A 23,939-nucleotide genomic window follows, 5' to 3' on the forward strand; every position below is an offset into this window, starting at 1 on the left:
CATGAATATATTCTGATAAAACGAATATATTTTCACGCCTGTAACAAAATAGCACATATATAGGAAATTAACAACTTTAATATATGGGTTTGTAAGAATCATCATGATCATCACAACCATGTACTCCATATGGAATATAGTATTTTATATATATATATATATAGTTAAACTAGTGTTCAGGTCCGTCTAATGAACAGGTAGTCTCAAAATATATTAAACAAAATTTAAAAAATTAGAATTCAAGTATATTATATCCCTATGACCAATATCAAAATTTAATCAATACGAAACTAAAGAATGAGACATATAAAAATTAACTTCATATAAATATTGATTCCAGTTTACCTTTTTTTTTAACTTTTAACTACAATACTAATAATAATATTATTAATAATGATAATAATAATTTAAGTTCATAATATATTTAATTTCATTAAAGTGATGATCTTTAAAAATTAAAAACATGTTACCTGGTATAGGAGGAGGTCGAACCTTTTGGTAGCTGACTTTTTTTTTTTGGTTTGGCAGTAGGTTTTTTTTAGTGAGAATATGTAAAAGTTTTTTCCTAATTTGTATATATATATATAAATTATTATTATGTTATTATATATATATAATAACATAATAATAATTTTTGGGAGTCTTTTTTTTTATAAATAAATATTAAAAAATTAGAGGATTAATAAGGAGAGAAGATTAGGCTTTAAGAGAAGGATTAAGAGTGTCAAGTGTACCACAACCTTTTTTTTTATTTATATTATTGTAGATTATCTTTATTTTTATTATTATGATGATATTATGATTGGATCTATATTTTTTTTACATCGTTACGATGAATTATACTTACTAATTAAGCCTAATTAAGTTGTACAAAAATCTTTTATAATAGTAAGCCCATAAATTTTACAGACTAAAATTTGTAAGATTATTAAAATTATAAATAAATATTAAAAAATTAAAAGATTAATAAGGAGATAATATTAGGATTTAGAAGAGGAATTAAGGGTGTCAAATATACCCCTTATTCCTCTTTTAGTTATTTTATAAATTATATTATGATAATTTGCTAAATATGACCCAAATTGTTTGGTGTCAAAAGATATACTACATAGCAATCACTTGTGAATCATATGCATAAAATAATAAGGATGAGAACGTCTATCACGCTAAATGTTAATGGGTTCCACACCTACGTGGCTACATATGATTGTAGCTTTTAATTTGTTAAAAGCCAAGCGTTGAGTAGTGTTTCCTCCTTGACCCTTGTTTTCTCATACAGTAGATTATTAACCAGATTGAGGGTCCGTGAAGCTAAGGTTGACTCTGGTTTGTCTTGACACTAATTCGATTGATTCCATTTCCATAAATATTGAATATTGAAATAACTTATCCCGTACTCAATACAAGTTATGATAATGTAATCAATAGCTAGGATTTTAATAGATATCGTCTTTTAAACTAGAAAGGACTTTGTATGCAACTTCTAAAGAGGTTGTTTTTTTCTAATCCGACATATATATGTTCGAGACATGTCTCACACTGATGATCATATTGTTTTCAAGGCATACATGTCATAATAATCATTATTAACATGACTTGAAGCATTGTTATTTTTTATTTAATAAACTTAATAATTAAAAATTTAATTATTCAGTCAAACTTTATTATTATTTTTTAATTAATAAACAAAAATAGTTATCACCTATAATTTACTTAATTATTTACACATTCATCTATTAATTTAATACATTCAATATTTAATGACTACAAATATATTATATTATGGTTTTGGACCTAAAAGCACGGTTCACAATATTTTGGCTAGTATCAGACAAGCGACATTAATTTTACTTTTTATACCACTCGTCTAGTATCAGACAAGCGACATTAATTTTACTTTTTATACCACTCTACACTACTATACTAGTGCGTATATATTTTGAATAATTTGGATAGAATCTGAAACGTTCACATGGACTGAAGTTGTACCTAAGTATTTAAATAAGGGTGAATATATGTAAAACTAATATAAAATTGGTGAATTGATTAATTAAATCAAATGACAAAAATTCGAATCCGCTTTGGGAAATTGGAAGATGTGGAAATAAATTACAACATCCAAAGACAAAGACAAACCTTCTTCCTCTTACTCTAAATTAAATGTGAAGATTGTTTGGATGGTAAAAGATGACGACTTCTCTAATAATCATTGGATTGACTTTGTCATATCACTTCATTTTTAGTTTTTAACAAACAAATATGTTTTTTTTCTAAAATATATCTATACTTCCTATATAAACAAACTACACCTCTCCAAATTAAACACTCTACCTTTAAATTCTTTATTATACACTTTTAATTTACACTATCACCAAACACTTTAATCCTGAAATATCGAAAATACCCTTAAGAAAACCTTACGTCCAATTTGTCTTCTTTCTCTTCCCCGGAAGCTGCTCACATATTATACCAAAAAACACACACATACATCCCCCCCCCCAAAGAACAAAAGACACACATACATCCCCTCAGAACCGCCTCACTCTAAAACACATATAGCCACCGCCCCCCAAAACCGTTGTCGTCTGCGCCGTCTAAAACACACATAGCCATAGGTACGATGATCTGGTAATCACGTGGGTACCGCTAATTAACCAGCTTTTTTTCCAATTCCTCGCCGCATCGCACGGGTACAAAGCTAGTATGCCATAATAAGCTTAAACAGTTAAACTAACTTATGATATAGTAACTCGTAAATTATTGATAAGAACTTTTTCATCTCGTACATATATATATATGTATATAAGAATTTTTGTTTTTATCTTTTTAACGTAATAAAACAATTTTTTTTTTTTGAACAACAGTGTTAATTGGACTCAACGGCATGCCTCTTCATCGTCCGGTAGAAATCGACCACGTCACCAGCACAGTTAAACCGAGGGCATGACTGACGGTGAAAGTTTCACTACCGTTCTGAAAGAAACTAGCTAATGATATAAAAAACTCTCATGTTCCACTTTATTGGTAAAGACTTCCCAATATATATTTCAAATGTTTTAAACTTGTAATCAACATTTGGTTGAAAGACATAAGCACGTTATTATAATTGATCATGGTAATATATATCAGGCTATGATGAGTATTTCGGGTCAATGATAGAAAGAGAATCCACACTCAGAAGCAACGTTCACTAGGTCCAAAGTTTCATCATTTTTTCCATACATCTTGTCAGTCAAGAAAATATATTCAAATAATTCTGGAATAAAGTATCTTTATATCAATAAAAGATAAATTATCCTAAATCTAACTATAACGAGAGGTCTAACTTATTTTAATTGAATAAGTAAAAGTTTAGCTTAATGAAAAATTTATTAAATTTTAGACCCGACCCGTATAAATATACGGATGTATATAAGAATTATACGCTAAACAAAATTTAAAACATGTTCATGACAAAAGTCGTGAACTAAATTATTTGAAGTAACATATGTTTGGTTTGTAAAGTTTCATTTAGAAATATTTTTATCAGACTTTGTTAGTCCACTTTAGAAAAGATTAATGTTCAAATTTTGACATATGTTTTGGAGTAATTTAATTAGATTTAATAATTTGTTCCAAAAAAATATCATTTCTAAACAAAATTAAATGTAAGTATAATATCTGGTATATTTATATATATTTATTTTGATAAATAATAAAAAGTCATATTTGATATGGATATTTTTTTTAAAAAAAAAATCCAATTGAGTATAATAAAATTAATATAATTGTTAGTAAACTAGGTTATATCTGGACGTTGCCCCGAACTATTTTATCTCTTACTGATTTCTCATAAGTTATACTCATATACAACAAAAAAGATGGCAGAGTTACACGGAGGTCAAAGTTGGTAGTAGCAACCCTCTAATGTGTATAAAATTCTATATATTCGGTACTATTTTTTAGTATTGGTGCAATTTAAAGCTAACTTACCTCCTACCAAAACATACATTTAGAAACTCATATGTTCATCTTAACTCAATTTAAGATAACTGGTATATTTTATACACTGATTGACCTAAAATTATGTCTTTGCCACTAATAGAACTTGAGTAAATAGAAACACAATTATCTATATATACCCAACATGATTATATATACACGTGTGTTGTATGAACTAATCATTTATAAATAGTAGTTGATAGAAAATCGATATATCTATACTACTTTAATATATTATAAAAAACATTAATTTATTATTATATATTGTAAATTCAAATATATATATATATATATATATATAGATATCAAATCAAATTATAGTTATACGATTCTCTCTCTCTCTTTATATATATATTTCGTATAAGAACTGTAATTAGTCGAAAAGTTCTTAGAGTAACTCTCTTTTAAATATATTAAAAGAAGGATGCATATTTCGAATATATATGAGTTTTAAATATTATTTATTTTATTTCAACAAGTTATTATTTTTTGAGAAATGTTTAAAAGTGCGGATTGATGATGGAAAAAACATGTTTAAAAAGTGTAAATTAATGATTAAAAAAATATAAATTATATTAATGACATGTGCTAATTATTATTTAGTTGGATATTTAGGATAAATATGAGTTTCATACATTATTTATTTTATTTTAATAAATTATTAATTTAAGAAAAAAATTTAAAAGTGTATATTGATAATGAAAAATAAAAAAAAGTGTAAATTATGTTATTGATATATGATAATTTAATTAAATTTAAAAAGTTGAAAATTATGATTAGTCAATTGAGGTTAGGTCCGTTGTTTTATAATATAATATAAGATTAAAATTAAGATTAAGAATATTAAGTTAAGACTAAAAAGAGGAAAACTTAGAAAAGATTAAAAAAAGATTGTTACACAATAAAATTGTAATTGAAAATAAAATTAAACAACAAAAAGTGAAAAGAATGGTTGTATTGTTTTAAATGAATTGGATTTTCTATTTTATTATATCAATTTAGTTATGTTAAAAGATAATTGTATTACATCATTTGTTTGGTCGATCTATATTACATTTTTTATTTTTATAATCAATTTTATTATATTAATTTAATGATGACATCATCAAAAGTCAATTTGATAGAATAGAGAGTTATGATTGGTTAATAAGATATTAAACAAGTTGTCTTTTAGTATATATAATAAAGATTAAAATATTTTTAAGTGAAAAACACTTTTATATATTTTTGCATCTTACAAAATTATGGAAATTAAAATCGATGATGATGATAATGATAATAGGTATACTACTAGTTGTTATGGTTATTTAGTTACATTATTTGAAAATATTTACTAAGTTCCTATATACAATAGAGGTTTTGATTAATTTGTATACACCACAATATTTTGTGCTTAATTAGTTACATTATCCCGTACTTACTCGTCTTTTTAAAGATATACTATGTGAAATAATCACACCTAAGACCATTCTTAAGGGTGGATGAAGAAGGAAGGTGAAATAAGAAGGTGAAGTAGGTTAATGGTTAAGGGGTATAGTTTAAATGGGTAGGTGATGAGAAGAAAGTGATTATGTTCACCTATGATTTTATGGTCCCTAATAATTGTCTTTATCTTATTATTTAACTTCATTCACTTTATTTTGATTGGTTAGATTATGAGTATAGTGAGGTAGTAATTTGAAGGTGAATAGTTAAAGAGAAAAGTAGAAAGTGAAAAAAATAAGAAGGTGATACTTATGTGACAGGAAAAAATGTAAGTGAAAAAATGAATGATTATAAATGGTTTAATAGTTCATTTTTATTTTTTTTAATTATTATTATTATTTTTTTTTATCAATAATAGCACTAGTAGTAGCCACGTTGGAAAGGACATTTCCTAGTGAAGTTTTGCTGAGGTCAAAAAGTATGGAGAGGCTGACAAATGACAAAAGAGTGCATATTTTTAAAACCTAAAATTCATCAACATTTTACTTTTGGGAACACAATCCCAGTTTCAGAGCTAGGACTTTTTTATTTGGATTTCCATGTTCAAACAATTCAATTTATGATTTTTAAATGTATCATCATCATAAATATTCCAGCTATATGATGCATAGTTTTCTGTTATTAGACTCGGTATGTGTTTGTTTTTTAAACCATTAAGCGACTAAATTGATAAGCTGAATGGATAAATAATGTCTGTATTGAAAGTCAATACAGGTGTTTTTGTTTATTAAGTAAAAAAACAAACACTTTTGATGATTTAACAAATTAAGTATCTTTGATTAAGTCATAACTAAGTTTATTAAGTCCCAAACAAACAACACCTTGATGTGGTCTATAAACTATAACAAGGGATAATATTAACAAGACTTGAACTATACAAACATATTAAGGTAGCAAATTATTTGGAGGCTAACCACATTTTCTATTAATATTTTTCGTATATATATAGTATTTTAAAATTAGATTGTATCCATCAGCTTAAGTATTTCGAGATATTTAATTTCATAAGTTTAGTGTACATACGGTACAAAAGACCAAAAAAAAAATGCATTTCTGAGCACTTGAGAGGGTAGGAACTAAACACGAGACCGGAATTAACAAAATGAAGATTTTGGATATGCAATCTTAGAAGACGATGAGTAGTTTGTGACTTTGTGTATAACTTTAAAAAGGGTTTTAAATACTTTAGTTCTATTACAATTAACCATCCTACCTGCAAATCTTGTATCTTATGTAACAATTGGTAACTTAATGACCAGTTTGACTAGTCAACTTGATGACGCGACTTCCACTTGGCATTTAGCACCTACCGTGGATTGAGATCAGTTTTCTCAGAAAGCAAGCGTTTTTCTCATTTGGTGGTGGGCTAGCTAATGGCTCAATGGCAGATCTAAATTATAAATGGGGATGTCCCAAGACTTGAAGACTATAATGAGATCGGTTTCTCAGGAAGTAAGTTTGAACTAATATTTCTATCTTCATACTATCTAATAAAAGAAACTGGCACTTTGATTACCCAAAATTACTATTTTTTGACTCATAGGCAAAGTCATATTGGCGATAGACTCAACTTTTTAACAGATAAAGCTTTGCAACAATAAAAAATAATAATAAGTTCAGATCTTAGTTTAATGGCAAAAATTGACTTACAAGTTACTCATTGCTATATACAAATTTTCATACTCACCCAGGAGGCAATGTCACAATGGCAACAGTCTTATTAACATACATCCCATTATGTAGCGGGTTGATAAAGCATTAGCTGCATAACAATAAACAACTTGCATCATCTCATCATATAAGATTATACTATTTAGCAGGATTTTACTGCACGACAATGATGAGATAACAAACTGGATGAATCTTTATGGATAGATAACTGTAAGATACAAACCATATGTCCCATCTGGATATAAGATATATAAACTGAAGTGACAGGTAACGCAAAAATTTTGATATTGCAAGTTGATTCAGGTCATGCAATCAGAACACGGAAACATAAATCCAAATCTTTCTATCTACATATTTGACCAATCAGCCTTTCTGTCATCACTCATGGTATTTATTCTTAATTGGCGAGCTTCTGCACAGTAGTCATCACCCATAACATATAGCTTTTCCATTCTAAATTTTTCTTTAAACAAAGATCAAACCGGTGATGTGTTTTGTGGACCAAATAGTACCAGGCTAAACAAGTCATAGCAGAAAGGCTTAACCTAGCCGAGAAGCATCATTATTCTTGTCAAGAATGAGCCTGACACCGTTGCTTTTAAGAGAATTGATAATAGCCCAAACCTTGGTTCGATTTTTGAAATCTTTTTTCTCAAGCTCTTTATTCACGTCAATATGAATGCCTCTTTCTTGGCCAGATTCAAGACCTTCTACCTTAAGCCGCATAGCCAGCACCTCACCCACAACTGTTGCAGCTTTTGCATTGCAGGTTCTACCACACTCAAGTGAGTTTTTGATAGAATGTTCAACTGTTGATGCTGTTGCAACTATTCGCCCATTGTTCCCATCCACTACATTAGCAGTAACGTATTTTAATGACATGAACAACCTCAGCACATACCTCTTCAACACCGTCATCCTTTGTATTCTCCTACATTAAAAAAACCCTGATAATTAACTATGGAAGCTACTCAGCAAAACCAAATTGTTCATATTCTCTCTTGTTCATATTTTGTGAATCAAACGATTAGGGACAACAAACAGAAGATGTATTGATGATGATGATGTTTAACTAAACAAGACGCCTTCTTCTTTTTCCTTTTTTTTTCTTTCCTTTTTTTTTACTTTCTTTTTTTTGTCTTTGTTATTGGGGGGCTTCATTTTTCTTTGTTTGTAGGCTTGTAGCCCATTTGGATTTGGAGAGTGTGTTGGGTAATCTGAAAAAAATTTAAAAAAATAAAAATTCTAAATCTTTAAAAATACTTTGTAAATATGTTTTTCTTCCACCTTTCAAAAAACTAAATAACAAAATAAATAAGTTTATTACTCAATATTTTCATATTTTTCATCATATTGTAATTTTATCTTATGATTTATAAGTTGCACAATAATTCATTATTATTTATTAAAAGATACATCATCATACATTAACTTGTGGTCATCGTCAAATCAATGATAAGTTGGTGAAGTGGTTTTAGTTCTCCTGGTGACTTATAGGTCTCAGGTTTGAATTTCCATTTCATCCTTCTATGAGGGCTTAACTTGGGTATACCCAGGTTTAAGTCTAATAGACATTTCTACTTCGAGGGAGCTCTCTAGTGCGGACACAATTAAGACAACGTATGCTAGACCTCTCACTGTCGAACTGCGACACGAAGTTTCAAGCGAAATTCACTTTTAAAAATAAAATAAAATTAAAAAAATTAAAAAATTGTGGTCATCAAAGTTTCTGTTAATGGAGTAAGTTCTATCTAATGAGTACTGTAAAATCCGTTTATATCATTAGTATGCAGTTTGAAGGAATGGTACTGTAATATTGCAATGCATATAGCATTAGTATAACCATAGTTGTGTATATCATAAGCAGTTATCTTGGTTAGTTTGTAAAGAGCAAAGCCTGTCTTTCACTAGAGGTAGACTGGCCTTACAGCAAAGGTTTATAGTATCGAGTTGTGGGTTCAATCCTAACTAATTCATTTGTAAATTAGTTGAACATTTTGAATATTATAAATTTATAATTAGAGTCTAAATGTAGGAGGCAGCATCATATATGAACATCACACTAATTTTTAAACACTGCAACAAATGGGCCGAAGAAATTAACATCACATAGAGGTTTAACGGAAATTTTCAGCTAATTACACAGATTTTTAGTTCAGACAATTAAAAAGATCCTGCTCATTGTTTTTCTGGTAAATAAAATATCTCTTACGGGGGTAAAAATCTTTGGATAGTCGAGGAAAAATTTAGGAAATGGACATGGAATTCCAATAAGGGAATCAAAATTACTAGTGAATTTCAAATTTTAATTAATTACTAATTGAAGTAATCAAAAATCAATAACTCATTAAATAAAAGGGAAATAAAATTGTAGAAACAGAACAGTACATACCGATTTTGAGCGAAGGAAGGCAGTCCAGATGCAGCTGGCTGGTTGGCTATAGAGGTGCTGCTCTGCTGAGACCTGGGTTGTAGTTTTGTAATCTCAGCCTCTCAGGGCCTGAGGCCTGATATTTAATTACTTGATCAACAACAACAACAACAACAACTGTACCCAATCCCTGTGCGGGGTATGGGGGAGGTGAGCTATAGACAGTCATGCCTCTACCCAAAGGTAGAGAGACTGCTTCCATAAGGACCTCCAGCCAAGCATATGTAAAAACCGTAAAAATAGTAAAGTGTTTATACCTGTCTGCCGAGAAAATGCCAAGACGATATACCTGGTCGCCGGTTATGGCTACCTTAAGAGTAGGGAATAGTGGCAAGTGTACGGGCTAAAAGTACCTAAGCACAGTACATAAAATATAGGAACCATAATACGCAAATAACAACGTAGAATGTAGGGACATAATACACAAAGTCTTCAACAAGGAGCTCAAACCAGAGGGACATAAACCACCAGGACAACCATTCCAATATGTAAGAAATGACTAAACACTAAGGGGATTAAACTATTTCTAAACAACCTACGTAGCGAAGTACCTTAGGCCGCAAATCCAAACTAATCCTAGTCTACTCGCTAAAACGCTCCAAAACGACAAAGGTAACCTATACACCTAGTCCTCTAGACACCGTCTACTGAGAACACCCGAGAACAAAAAGGAAAAGTAGCATCAAACGACCTAAATAACTAAAAGCACTCATCGAAACGCATATAATAACAACCCTGTAGAACGTAGCCAAATTTAAAAGTGTTTTAGCATAAATCCCAAACCTACTTACAAATAAGGAATTAACTAAGAAATCCTAGTGCCCGATAAGTCCAAGGAAAATAACAGGTGGTGCGCAACCTATGAAACACACTAACTAAGCCGCCTAGCTAGACATTAACTTAGACTAAACCTACCCTTCTCCCAAGCTCCCAAACCCCTAAACTAGTCCTAGACCTCTAATAAACTCTCACCGGTCATGTCCTCCAACGGGCAATGCATTTAGGGGCAGCCAAGAGTAACCTCCCCCCTCGATTTTGGCCTCCCTCTACTCAGGCCAAAACCACTACGGAGGTTACAGAGAACCAAAGTCTAAGGAAAAAAAAGTATAAAAAACCTATTCCCATACGACTTACACTCACTGTCCACCTCCTCCACCAGAAAACTCCTTCATATCCTTCAGTATTCTGTCCTTCCACCTCCGTCGACCTAACTATTTTCCTGTCAGGTCAAAGCCTTCTGTTGCCTAGAGTCACCTATATTGGGCCTACTTCTCCCGGCCAAACAAACACAAACCACCTTAGGCAAGGCACTATGGGAATAAGATGTCAATCACAGTCCCGCAAAAGTCATACCCTAACCTAATCCTCTACTCTAATCCTAGTTCTCCAGGCCATCCTATCCGACGTCATGTCCTCCGACAAACCAAGCTCTATTAGGTCCTTCGCTAATCGGTCCTCCCACCTCATCTTCGGCCTTCCCCTTCTTCGTATGCCTTCGACGTGAATAGACTCCGCTCTCCTTAGAGGTGTTGTTCGATCCCTTCTCCTAACATGGACAAACCATCTCAAGCGCCCTTCTCTTAGCTTGTTAGTGATGGTCCCTACTTCAAGTTCGGCTCTGAAAACTCCCGTGGGGATCCTGTCTGATAGGGTCTTCCCGCAAGACCACCTTAGCATCCTCATCTCTGCCACCTCTACTCGAGACGCTTGGGCTTTCGTCATCGGCCAACATTCTGACCCGTATAACATAGCCGGTCTAATAGCCACTCTGTAAAACTTGCCTTTCAGTTTTAGCGGGATCCGCTTGTCGCACATGACTCCAGAAGCTGATCTCCACCTCATCCATCCAGCTTGGATTCGATGTGTCACGTCTTCGTCTATCCCCCCAGATTTGTGTATCACCGATCCCAAGTATCTAAAAGACACATTCGGACCCAAAATCCGCTCCCCGATGCGAATATCCTCATCCCCATTTTGTCTTATTTCCTGTTTATCAAAGTCACATCGTAGGTATTCAGTCTTCTCTCGGCTCACACACAACCCATTATCTTCAAGGACTTCTCTCCATTTCTCGAGCCTGCGGTTTAGCTCCTCCGTCGATCTTGCAATCAATGCAATGTCATCTACAAAAATCATGCACCACGGTAGTTCCTCCTGTAGGCCACTAGACAACTCGTCTAAGATCAAGGTAAAAAGGTAAGGACTAAGCGCTGAGCACCACGGTAGTTCCTCCTGTTCGAACACCGGTCCTCGCCCTATCGTACATATCCCTGATCACACTAATGTATCTCCCAGTAACTCCTTTCGCTTGGAGCGTCCTCCAAATCAGCTCTCGTGGTACACTATCGTACGCCTTATCCAAATCTAGGAAGGCACAATGTAACGCTTTTTGTCTTTCCCTATACTTTTCCATAAGGCTTCTGGTGATATGGATAGCCTCCATCGACGACCTCCCTGGCATAAACCCAAATTGGTTCTCTGCCACCTTCGTAACTCTTTTGAGCCTCGACTCGATCACTCTTCTGAGCCTCGACTCGATCACTCTCTCCCAGAGCTTGATGGTATGACTTAGGAGTTTAATGCCCCTATAATTGCTACAACTCTGCACATCCCCCTTGTTCTTATAGATAGGTATAACCTCACTAAGTCTCCATTCTTCTGGCATTTTTGCCCTCGTCCAAATCTTGTTGAAGAGGCTTGTCAGCAAGCTTATCCCCACGTCCCCCAGGCATCTCCATGCCTCAACCGGAATTTGGTCTGGACCTACTGCTTTGTTTCTCCCCATCTTCTTTAGGGCGACCCTTACTTCTTCTTGGCTGATCCTCGTAGCATCATCGTTGTCGTAGCGTGTGTTTGAGTGTGCGGTGAGGTCTTCTCCTCCTTGAACTCTCCCCGACCCTCTCCCATTAAACAGGTTGGCGAAGTACTCTTCCCATCTTTTCCTAATGTCTCCCTCCTTCACAATGCACCGCCCACTTTCGTCTTTGATATAAATGACATCTCCTAAATCCCTACGTCTTTTCTCCCTTGCTTTAGCGATTCTGAAGATTTCGCTTTCGCCTTCTTTGGAATCTAGTTTCTTGTACAATTCTTCGTACGCTCTTTCTTTTGCTATAACAACAATCCTCTTTGCTTCTTTCTTGGCTTCATAGTACCTCTGCCTAGCCAAAGACCAGTCTTCATTTGTCCCGTTCTGGCGGCTTTTGACAAGATCCTTAAAGCAACTAAGTTTTGCCGCGACCTTGGATTGGACCTCTTCACTAATCCACCAAGATTCCCTACCCACTCTCCGTTGTCGTCCAGTTCCTCTAGTTACCCCTAGAACCTCCTTTGCCGTCTCCCTCATACCCTCTGCCAAAAGTGTCCATAACTCGTCGGCTCCCATATGCGAACCGTCCTTTATCTCCCTTGTGAACCTCGAGCTAGTCGTCGACCTAAACGTCTCTGCTGCTTCACCCATCAGGTATTTCCAGAGGATTCTTGGCTTTACAGCCTTCTCTGTCTTCATTGCTCTTCTACTCAGAAGCAAATCTATTACCAACAGTCTATGTTGGGAGTAACTCGCCTCTCTCGGGAGTACCTTGCAATCTTTGCAAGCCCTAAAATCGCCTTTACGCACCAAGAAGTAGTCGACTTGAGTCTTATTTATGCCACTCTGAAAGGTAATCAGCTGGGAATCCCTCTTTTGGAAAAACGAGTTTACAATAACCAGATCGTGTGCAGTAGCAAACTCCAATATCGTGCGACCCTCATCTCCTAATCCCCCGTGTACACCCGCGTAGCCGTCTGACTCTACTCCTATATGCCCGTTTAAGTCTCCTCCTAACACTAGTCGTTGGTCAACAGGGCAACTCCTCACAAGTTCATCCAGAGAGTCCCAAAAACTCTTCTTGTCTCCCGCTCCCTGGCCCGACTAGGGAGCATACGTGCTGATCATGTTTATTGTCTCCTCTTGTATCACCAATCTCACCAACATCAACCTATCCCCGTGTCTTTCCACTTGCACAACGAAGTCTTTAAGTCATTCGGTCATGATGATCCCTACTCCGTTAATCGACTTAGGCGCTCCAGAGTACCATAGCTTGTATCCGTTCTCCTCTCTAGTACTTTTCCCCGTCTACCTAGTTTCTTGAAAGCATGCAATGTCTACATTACATATAGACATGGCATCTCCTAGCTCTAAAAACTTTCCCTTAAGGGTGCCTACATTCCAACTCCCGAATCTAAGCCTAAAGGTTCTCTTTACTCTAGCATTAACCCCCCTATGCCTGCCCGCCCCTAAATCAGAAGGACATGACCTCACATAACTATTTGATAGAGACAGCTTAAACTAAAACTCAACAAATAAATGTAACTAACAAACAAAATAATAATATAATAAATAAATAAATAAAGTTATGCTCAATTAAATTAAACTATCCTTACAAAATGCAAGTAAATTTATAAAGTTGATGATCGCTTAATCGGGAAGCTTATGATCTCGATCTGGCCGGAAGTGATATCAAAAATCACCGAAGTTTTTTATACTCAACAAATCGAAATTAAAAATGAATAAATAAAAAACAGAACGTTACTAACTTTAATTTAGTTTAATTACCAAAAATAAAAATTGAAAGGAAAATGAGTAATTAGAATTAAAATAACAACACAAAGTAAGAAATGTTAAGTAGGTAAAAGATTAGATTACGTTACCGATGGAAATGAATGATGGAGTTGATTCCTCAAGGATAGGAATTAAAGTACTCGTATTAATTTTTATTATAATTATATTATACGAGTATAATATTGGGGTTTAACTACAAAGAAAGAAAAATACAGAGGAAGTTAGTCGTTCATAGAGATAAGAGAAGACTAAAAAGAATTACTCCGTATGTGTTTCTTTATTTAATTCCGAGTAAAAAGAATATTTTGAAGTAAAATATATATAGCTATATGTATTTTGTTTATCAAAACTATAAAAAAAAATGTTGTAGTAAATAACCACATAGATATTTAAGAATAGACTCAATCCATTTCGCCACAACTCACTGATGATCTTACGTTTTTAAAAAACTTTCATTAATATGTTCGGGTTGAACCCAGACTAATTAGCTAGTTTGGAAATAAAGAAAAAGTAGGATGTGAGGTTAAAAGTATGGGTTTTTTTTATTTCTTTCAATGCTTTACAATGGCCCACCAAACAATTTAGACTCCAATTTCAGATTTCATACCAATGAAGTAAATAGTATATATATATATATACATGGGGATGAGAATATAAGGCTATATATATATATATATATATATATATATGGAGATGAGAATATAAGGCTGTCGGGTATTTAAGCTTAGATGTCAGACAACCTTATATTCAGTCCAGCCCATATGAGTTGGCCCAACTCAGAATCTTAAAACTTACAACAATCTCAATCAAAAAACCATTTGAAACCCCATTAAACAAAGTAACAAACTAAAAAAAATGTCATCAATCCAAACTACACTTCTCCAAAACCTCAAAACAATCAAGAACAAAATCAACCTTCCAATCACAACCCCTTACAAGGAAATTGTTGACAACATCATCTCCTCTGCCACTAAAACCACTATTCTATCAACACTCACATCCAACACAATCACATCAATTCTTTCAGACCCATCAATCAAAACAAGAAAATGCTTAAATTTATTTAAAATCATCTCAAAAAACCAATCTTTAATACCCTTCAAGATTGAAGTTGAACACTATGTGACACTTATATGCAGGTCTATTAAGTCCAGAAAGTTTGAAGATGCTGAAAAGCTTCTAACTTTATTGACAAATGACCCAAATTTGAAATGCCCATTTCAAGATTTTGCTTATTTAGCTGCAAAACACAAGCTTTTTCAGTCAAAAATGCTGAATTTGATGCTGAAAGTTTGTGCTGATTGTGGTGAGTTTGTTAAAGGATTTGAGGTTTTTGATTATATGAAATGTAATGGTGTTTTTATTGATGAAAAGACTTGTACTGTTTTCTTGATTGCGTTGCTGAGGTGTGAAGAATTGGGGTTAGGGTTGGCATTTTTCGATAAAATGGTCGAGGCAGGTACCGATGTTTCGGTTTATAGTTTGACTGTTGTGGTGGATGGTTTGTGTAAAAATGGTGAGATTAAAAGGGGTAGAGAGTTAGTTGAAGAAGCTTTGTGTAAGAATATTAGGCCTAATGTGATTACTTTTAATACTTTAATTGATGCTTGTTGTAAAAGATGGGACTTTGATGAGTTGGTTTTCGTATTAGCGTTGATGGAGAAGGAAGGCGTGGAGCGTAATCTGGAAAGTTATAAGTTTCTGATTGATGGATATTTGAGTAGTGGGAGGGTTGGTGATGCTGAAAGGATGATCATGGAGATGTATGATAAAGATTTGAATGTCGAGGTTTATTTGTGGAAGTCGGTTATTCTTAAGTATTGTAAGTTAGGGAAAATGGAGAATGCGTTTCTAGTTTTTGATAAAATGATCGAGAGAAACGTTGTGCCTAGTGCAGAAACGTTTCGGATCTTGGTTAGTGGGATTTGTGGGATTGGGGAAATGGAGGCAGCACAGGAGTTGGCTGATAAGTTACAGAAGAAGGATATTGAATTGGGTCATGATGTTTTCGATGATTTGATTGATGGGTGTTGTAAAAAGGGGAAGTTTAATGATGCTGTTAGACTGCTTTCGTCGATGGAGGGTAAAGGATTGTATGGTGATGTGCGCTTATATAACATGGTTATTGTTGGTTTGTGTGAATCGGGTCGTGTTGAAGAAGCAACAAGACTTTTGAGCATTGTTGTGAAATGTGGCGTTGCGCTTGAAAATTTTGTCACTCTAATAAATGATCCAAAATGAGAACAAACGACGACAAAGAAAGAATTCCCACAAGGACATGGAACGATGGAAATGACAGGTAAACTATTGTCCCAACTTTTCATGCCATTAGCCCATTACGCTTATGTTTTAGCTTAACAAAGGCCATAAGCTATAAAACCGTAGTCAAAATGATTAGGCGATAATGTAGGCATGTAACAGTAACCCTTTCATAGGTCAGCCAAAATTGTGCGTCCGTGTGTAAGCTAGAAAATCCGTGAGATCGTGTTTTGACTATCAAGCTTCCAGAGGACACAAGCCTTTAATGATATCCTCATTGTGTAAACTTTTGATTTTGGAAAGTGTAAAGTAGGATTTGGGAAGAACTGCAAAGTTGAGTTAGTTTTGATTACATGTAATACTGCTCTTTGATACTTTTATTTCATGTCATTAGCCCTGCTATACACTTCATGTGGCCCCTATTTTCACAAGGGAAAATGTTTTGTATTTTGAATTTATGATTTCACGAGGCATGTTTTTAATTAAAGCTGCCATGCAAACACGTTCAGTTGATTTAAATCTTGAGGTATTTCAGTGGTCTGTAGCAACTTCTTGGCCTTTTTGCTGTTTGGTATTTTTATCAGTATCGTATATATGTATAACCAAAGTATTTTTCTAATAAGTATTTGTGGGCCAATAATCTTACGTGTCATGAATTTTTTTTATAAGTTTTGAGTTTTGACATATATACACAGTCAAAAAGCTTTAGGGTCCTTTGATAAATGAAAAGTGAAAGTGATAGATGAAGAGATTAGTTAACTAAATTTGGTATATTCTACTTCTGTTACGGTGTATTTTTTTATACATAATTTGCTCTTGAATTGCGCCTAAATGTCATTATTGCTGTGTATTATGTGGAGGCATATAGACCTGTAAGGAAAGGAGACCGTTTCCTTGTTTGAGGAGGAATGCAAAGCATAGAGCATAAGGTGACCGAAGCCGATCCTGCCAAATACTGTTTTGCTGCTCCAGACTCTGAAATCTTCTGCGACAGTGAGCCTATCAAGAGGGATGAAGATGAATGCTAGGATGAGTTAGGCACCCTCATTTTTTCAAATCTATTGGAGTCTTATAGTTATTTTCGCCCCAAGTACCTACCCTGGTTCAGGAAAGACAATGATAGGTAGGGTAGTTGGCTAATGGAGCAGGAGCTTTCTTTTTCTGCGTAACTGCGTATACGGACCAGAAATGATGTTAGCATTCGCTGAAGAGTGAAAGCAATCTTATTGGGGGCTGAGTAGAACATTCCTTCAATTATTTTCATCAATGAGACAGATTCGATAACTCTCAAGCAAGAGAAGACCAGTGGTGATTTTGGTGCACATGTTAGCGTATTAGGGGCTGCAAATCACCCAAATGGCATAGGTCCTCCTCTCAAAAGGTTTGGTCGGTTCAACAGGGAAATCAACATTGATGTGCCAGTAATTCGGTGTCATAAGGTTTACCGCGTCCATGCAGAACATGAAGCTTACTGAGGGTGTAAGTCAACTTTTTTAGAAACATGCCTTTTTAGTTTTAATAATGACCATTTAGCTGATCACTGACAACAAATTGTAACTTTTCCATGTTAATTTGGAATAGATATCTAAATGAACACATAGTTATGCTGTGATGATCTTGATGCTCACACTGAAGCTACACTTCTATAGTTCTATGCATTATAGAAAAAAAAATGGGTGTTACTGTCTTGGAAGGTAATCTATTGATGCTTTGATACTGATTTCCATAGCAGTCTCGAGTGAACAATTCTTGACTGCTCTAGGAACAAGCAATTCATCTCAAAAAGGAGGTTTAATGATGCTGTTAAACTGCTATAGATGATGGAGAATAAGTTATTGTACGGCATCAGTATAATATGTTTATTGAGTCGGTCGCGTTGAAGAAGCAACAAGACCTTTGAGGATTGTTGTGAAATGTGGTGTCATCCTTGAAAATTTCATTAATCTAATCAGAGATCCAAGATAAAGAACATGCTAGCCATCTACAAGAAGTCTCCTTTTTTACAACATGAATATGCTAGGTTAAACTTATCATTCCCAACTTCACACACACAAAGTCACTTAAGTTTCAGCTCAACAAAGACCACAAGCCAAGTCAAGGATGATCAAGAGATAAAGTAACAGCGATCCTTCTGAGGGTGGGACTAAGTGGCCCGTCCTTGCCTAAGCTAGAAATGCTATGAGACCGTCTTCTGACTTTCAAGCTTCCAGAGGACACGAGCCAATTTTCTTTGATGACACTTGGGTTGGTGTGCAGCGAATCCAGGCTCTGCTCACTTTTGTCTCTCAAGAAACGGTCTAAATTTCGACTGTACTTGTCTTCATGGTCATGTTGGGTAGTGGATAGAAGATTATGCTTCAGATTAAATTCATGATCAGTGAAGTAACCATTTTCTTGAATATCCTGCATCGCAAGATCGTCATACTCCTCATCTGATTTGGTCGACTCCTCATCAACTGAACCTTCCATCTGCATTAGCATGATGTCATGAAAAGCTGAAACCAAAACTGGGGCCAAAATCAAAAACTATGGTCATGTGAAAGTGTAAATACCTCTTCGTGCATATGTTCATTGGCATCATCGCTAAAATCCTCATCGCTGTCCACCTCAAGCTGATCATCTCCCTCTTCATCACTTCCATATACCGACTGCTCCTCCTTCAACTGAAAGTTGCACAGCAACCATCAATTATTTAAAGATCACACAATATTGGTTTGCTGTGATTCATAATGGAAAATGAGATTTACCTCTTTAGCAGGCCCATCAGAGGCCTTAGGTGAACTACAACATGATGAATAATATCTACTACCATTATCAGTAAGCTCGCCTCGAGAATCGTCAACGCTACTAGCCCGACTGGTGCACCCAAGGTCGGTTGGCCAAGCACTGATTCCAAAGTTACCAAATTGCAGGTTAACTGGTTCAGCCTTTCCAATCTGCACAGGTCCATAATCAGGATGTCCTATGATCGGCTTCCCATCAGCATCTACAGAATTTACGGGCCATGCTTTTGCAACAGATCCATCATCATTTAGAAGAGCCATTAAATGTCTTGAAGAACCTTGTCTTTGGATCAACTGAAACATTCCCTTTGAGCTCAGTGAGTTAGCCACACACTGATTTCTATATTCTTCATCAATTACAGAAACAGTGTTAGTGGTTGGATCGTAAAGCTGCTCTCCAGCCTCACGTCTTCTTAAGCAGCTGAAAACCGTGGCATGTATTGCAGCAACACTCTTGTCAACATTTGTATTATTTACTTTTGGCACCAGATGTTTATCTGCTCGATTGCAAAGGTATTCTTGGATTGTTCTGATGTTTCTTATATACTTTACATATTTGTTTTTGGAAGGGTCTAAAGTCATGTACTTTGCACGTACTGCAAATCTTTCCATGTGTTTGTCCTCATTCGTGATGTATATCATGAATGGTATGATTGATGGATGTTTCTTCATCAACCCCATCTGCATATTCAAACAAAATTGCCATCAGACATCAATTAACACAAGGCAGGTGCTATGCTATAGATTATATTAGTGATATTTGTTATCATATACCACAAAGTTAAGGCTCAAGTGAACACCCTCCACAACAACCGATTCTTTTCTTTCTTCCCATGCTGTGATGAGTCGATCAAGACTATCAATAACCATCTCGCTCTGTGCTTTAAAGCCTTCGATTGCCATTTGTTTAGGGCTGATCAAGTCTACTGTGGTAGAATCAGAACCATCATGAGGTAGTCGTGTTGAAGCATCAAATGGACCATTTTTGAGTTGTGATTGAGGCGAGATATTTCCTTGTTTATTTGCTTTTCGTTTGGCTTTAGCTTCTGAAACAGCCACTGGATCTAGATGCTCTCCTGCATGGTATGTAGAAGACCAGAGCAGGGGATTTTGCTTTTCATCAACAAAGCTCCTCATCATGTGCCGAATTGAGTCCGTAGATATAACCGTTGTGATCCCTAACCTGCTAGCCTGCACATGCAGTTTCAGGGTTCAATATCTGAATAGCAATAGTCTACCCAATTTCTGTCTTCAATGATGTGGTGTTGTATACGAACTCGTGGCACTAAACAAATAAAAGCTTCTAAAGCGAGATGGAATTACCAGCAAAGCAGACAATGTAGATTTGCCACATCCACTCGTCCCACATAGTAGCACTGTTACAGACTCCTTTCTTTCACGGATTCTGCAAAAACGATATAGCACATAATAGATTAAAGACATAGGGTGATAAAAAGAAAAATTAACATATATGATGATTTAAAATAAATAAAAAGATACCTGCAAGCTAAAACCAAATCCGCCCTCTGATTAGGACCAACATACTTGTATTCAGCAAGAGCATCACAAACAACATCAATGAACCTCTTCCTTTTAACAATAACCGTTGTACGCTTCTTATACGATTCAAAGGGAATACTCTTAATTTTCTCATCATCATTATCATTCTTTAAGCTTCCTTCTCCTTTATCATTCTCTTTACCATAAGGATGGACTTTTAGGAAATCCTTTCCAGTTTTAATAACACCCATAGCATCTAAAGTATCCCCTGAGCATTCTGTTCTCGTAATCTCAAATACCCTTTGACTAATCTGGTCAAACAACATATATTTTGCATAAAGTCAATATATATATTTGTTAAACAAATTAAATTTATAGATAAATCACTTCAAATTAATCATTAGTATATCCTAATTAAGGTATCACCAAATTAAAGGGCTTCTGATCTAGCTAGCCCTACAGTAGTGTATAGTAGTCATAAGAATTCAGTTTCTTATTAGTTTGTCTGGCCGTTTAAAGTAAAAGTGGTTGCACTTTAATTTCCTGTTGTAATAATTGACCTTAATTTTAAATATGTGGTACATAGTAATGAAATGCATACTTACGTATAGGTATAGGTATATAGAGAGATTAATTAGGAATTAAGGATGTATATATATATATAACCTTGAAGGCGTGACGAGCTTTACAACCCATTAACTGCAAAGTGCTTTGAAGAACATGACGAGTGTACCTAAATGATGACATGTCATCTTGACGACCAATATTATTATCATCTTCCACCACTACTATGTACAACAATTTGGCTACCTCCATGCCTTTCCCTATATTAATTATGTTGTAAGAAACACACACGTACAAACACATAAATATAAACTAATAAAGCATAAACAGAAAGAACGTACACAAAAAAATGGTCGGTCACTTACAAAGATTAAAGGAAGATTGGTGTACGTAATGTTTGATGAATAAGTTTAATATAACCAAGATTCAAAAAATCAAATAAGGAACATTGTTAGAATATGATCGAGGGTGTTTTATTATTATTATTATATAAGCTACTAGAAGAAGGAAGTAAGGAAGGTTATTGCTAGCTAGCTGATCGCAGAGAGATATGATATGGAGAGGCCAGTGTGTGTGTAGGTGGGTGGCACCTGCTGCTGCATATACACGCATCAACGTCTCCAACACTCCACGAGTCGTCTCCCACCTCCTCTCTCTCTTTCTCTCTCTGACCAATATATATTTATACATTTTTGTATATATATAGAATATATATATGTGTGTGTATTTTATTTATGAGGGAAATTTGATTGACGTAAATAAATAAAACATATAATTAGGGGTGAAAGTTTCAAACACAAAGAAAGCAAGAAAGAAACCCTTACCATTTGATGCACTTTTGTCTATTTTCTTTAATTAATTTCTTTCTTCTCGATCCTTTTTGTCCTAATTAATTTAAGAAGATATTTACAGGATTTAGAAATATATATTATTATTATAGGAGTAAATAATTAGTAAGAATGATCTTTTAGAAAAATAGATTTTGACAAGTATATATCTAAGTTATTATTTATTAAATATTCGGGTTAGATTTACATAAAGATATATATAATATATAATAACATAACCAAATTCAATATGTATATATAGTAGGCGTATATATGTAACTTCAATGCATAAAAGTCATCAATTTAGGCGGTCAATGTTTATAACGTAGCTAGCTTACATGCATGTCTTTGTAGTTTGTCCAATATTATTATTTTCATTCTTCTCATTAATTTAAAGGTTTTACCCAACAGTTTCAAAAATATGCACTTTTCCGTTTGGTTGCCTTTTACGCAAAAATCCTAGTACAAAAACCAGGGACGAAATTGGATACCTTTGGGAATGTCTAAGTGGAAAAATAAGCAAACTAGTCTCTCTCAATTTAAAAAACTCAGCGCTTTTTAAAAATATTCATAAAAAAGCCCTAACAACCTCTAACACATCACACGCATAATTACGCATTTCTTTTTCACACATCAACAGCAGTACCATTCATCATCACCATCGCCCGCTGCACCGCCACCACCGTCATTATATCACCACAACCATAGCCGCTACGACCCGTCACCGTCATTAATATTTTGCCGCATCTGTCGGGAATTAATTTCTCTAATAAAATATAAACGGAACCAACAACATTAAATAAATAAAGAGTTTTGTTAGTGACAGCCCTTAGGGTTGTCAGTAAAAACTAATTGGGTGCATTAAAATTTGTACTTTGCTGTTAGAAAAATCAGGGGGCAATTTTTAATATATAATGTACAAGTTTTTAAGCATGTAATATGTTGTTAGTGACAGCCCTTAGGGCTGTCATTATCATTTTCCATAATTAAATCACAGAGACCATACATATAATTTACTTTTATTCTAATGAAAGGTAATATTTTTAGAGTACGTGTTATCTTATTTATTAAAAAAAGGTTTCCTTTACAATGTGTTAAACGTACATATGTAAATATATAAATAAATATTCAAATAAAATTAACTAACATAACCAAAATCGAATTTGTTAAATTCAAGCCTTATAGCTGGTTAATTAATAAATAGAAAGAATATAGGTTTTTTTAGTATATAGAAGATTAAAGTTTCGTATGATCAAATAAATTCAGAAAATAAGAAAAGTTTTGTTTTTATATTTGTTGAATGGGTATGGTTGTAGCTTATGCTTCATAGGTATTTTGGCGAATGTAATTATAGTTGGTAGTTGTAGCTTGCGACTGTAATTTTAAGTTGAAATTGTAAGCCGTAGTTTTAAGTAAAGCTATTAATTAAAGCTTTTATTTTACAGAGATGTTTGATATTATAGTTATAGCTTCAACTTACAAATTTATTTGTGTTATTTTAAAAATTAAAAATATCGTCCAAACTAAAATCTTTAGACACGTTACTTCAAGTAGCGTTTTATTTTGAGTTTTTTCTTTTAAATAAAAGCCTAAAGCTCTAAAAAAGCTTTTGTCAAATATACCCTTCATTTGATATATTTATATAGACAAACTATGATTAAAAAATTAAAGGTTTTAGAGAGTGTTTAGGATTGAGTTTGGAACTGATTATTTTCATTATTGTGTTTGAATAACACAAACAATAGTAAAAAGTTTTTGGCAAAAATTATTGATTATTTGCATTTTCATAAAGACAAAATGCATTTTTTGAAAAAACAAGTTTGAAAATGTTTTTC

At 34.0% G+C, this 23,939-nt stretch overlaps 4 protein-coding genes across 5 annotated transcripts; 1 reads left to right on the forward strand and 3 right to left on the reverse strand.

Annotated features, from left to right (window-relative positions):
* Positions 1–7,405: 7,405 nt before the first annotated feature.
* Positions 7,406–8,114, reverse strand: LOC122606061 (50S ribosomal protein L18-like). The gene has a single exon (XM_043779024.1). The coding sequence runs from the start codon at positions 8,053–8,055 to the stop codon at positions 7,678–7,680; it is 378 nt and encodes a 125-aa protein (XP_043634959.1). The 5' UTR covers positions 8,056–8,114; the 3' UTR covers positions 7,406–7,677.
* A 3,657-nt stretch (positions 8,115–11,771) lies between these two features.
* LOC122604780 lies at positions 11,772–13,544 on the reverse strand. The gene is made up of 2 exons (XM_043777646.1): positions 13,539–13,544; positions 11,772–13,481 (listed from the first exon to the last, which is right to left on the reverse strand). The coding sequence occupies exons 1-2, from the start codon at positions 13,542–13,544 to the stop codon at positions 11,772–11,774; spliced, it is 1,716 nt and encodes a 571-aa protein (XP_043633581.1).
* Positions 13,545–15,017: 1,473 nt separating this feature from the next.
* Positions 15,018–19,781, forward strand: LOC122605576 (pentatricopeptide repeat-containing protein At2g28050). Of its 2 annotated transcripts, none has more exons than XM_043778536.1 (2): positions 15,018–16,470; positions 17,291–19,781. In XM_043778536.1, exon 1 carries the CDS (start codon positions 15,027–15,029, stop codon positions 16,410–16,412), a length of 1,386 nt encoding a protein of 461 aa, XP_043634471.1. In that variant the 5' UTR covers positions 15,018–15,026; the 3' UTR covers positions 16,413–16,470; positions 17,291–19,781. The 2 variants fall into 2 exon arrangements, with proteins under 2 accessions (XP_043634471.1, XP_043634470.1); XM_043778535.1 differs by having other exon boundaries at positions 17,299–19,781.
* On the reverse strand, positions 18,525–21,717 carry LOC122605578 (P-loop NTPase domain-containing protein LPA1 homolog 2-like). The gene is made up of 8 exons (XM_043778537.1): positions 21,643–21,717; positions 21,380–21,537; positions 20,714–21,024; positions 20,537–20,618; positions 19,988–20,404; positions 19,178–19,894; positions 18,983–19,093; positions 18,525–18,899 (listed from the first exon to the last, which is right to left on the reverse strand). Exons 2-8 carry the CDS (start codon positions 21,527–21,529, stop codon positions 18,525–18,527), a joined length of 2,163 nt encoding a protein of 720 aa, XP_043634472.1. The 5' UTR covers positions 21,530–21,537; positions 21,643–21,717.
* Between the last annotated feature and the right edge of the window lie 2,222 nt (positions 21,718–23,939).

Source organism: Erigeron canadensis, chromosome 6 (genome assembly GCF_010389155.1).
Source record: "Erigeron canadensis isolate Cc75 chromosome 6, C_canadensis_v1, whole genome shotgun sequence".
NCBI classification, from domain to species: domain Eukaryota; kingdom Viridiplantae; phylum Streptophyta; class Magnoliopsida; order Asterales; family Asteraceae; genus Erigeron; species Erigeron canadensis.

What these genes read in the sequence shown, in the direction of transcription:
- LOC122606061 (XM_043779024.1), bottom strand. Translation starts at nt 8,055, where the DNA reads ATGACGGTGTTGAAGAGGTATGTGCTGAGGTTGTTCATGTCATTAAAA.
- LOC122605576 (XM_043778536.1), top strand. Translation starts at nt 15,027, where the DNA reads ATGTCATCAATCCAAACTACACTTCTCCAAAACCTCAAAACAATCAAG.
- LOC122605578 (XM_043778537.1), bottom strand. Translation starts at nt 21,529, where the DNA reads ATGGAGGTAGCCAAATTGTTGTACATAGTAGTGGTGGAAGATGATAAT. An exon ending in AAGCTCGTCACGCCTTCAAG is followed by an intron (nt 21,025 to 21,379) that starts GTTATATATATA and finishes TTGTTTGACCAG; the next exon opens with ATTAGTCAAAGGGTATTTGA. An exon ending in GATTTGGTTTTAGCTTGCAG is followed by an intron (nt 20,619 to 20,713) that starts GTATCTTTTTAT and finishes TCGTTTTTGCAG; the next exon opens with AATCCGTGAAAGAAAGGAGT.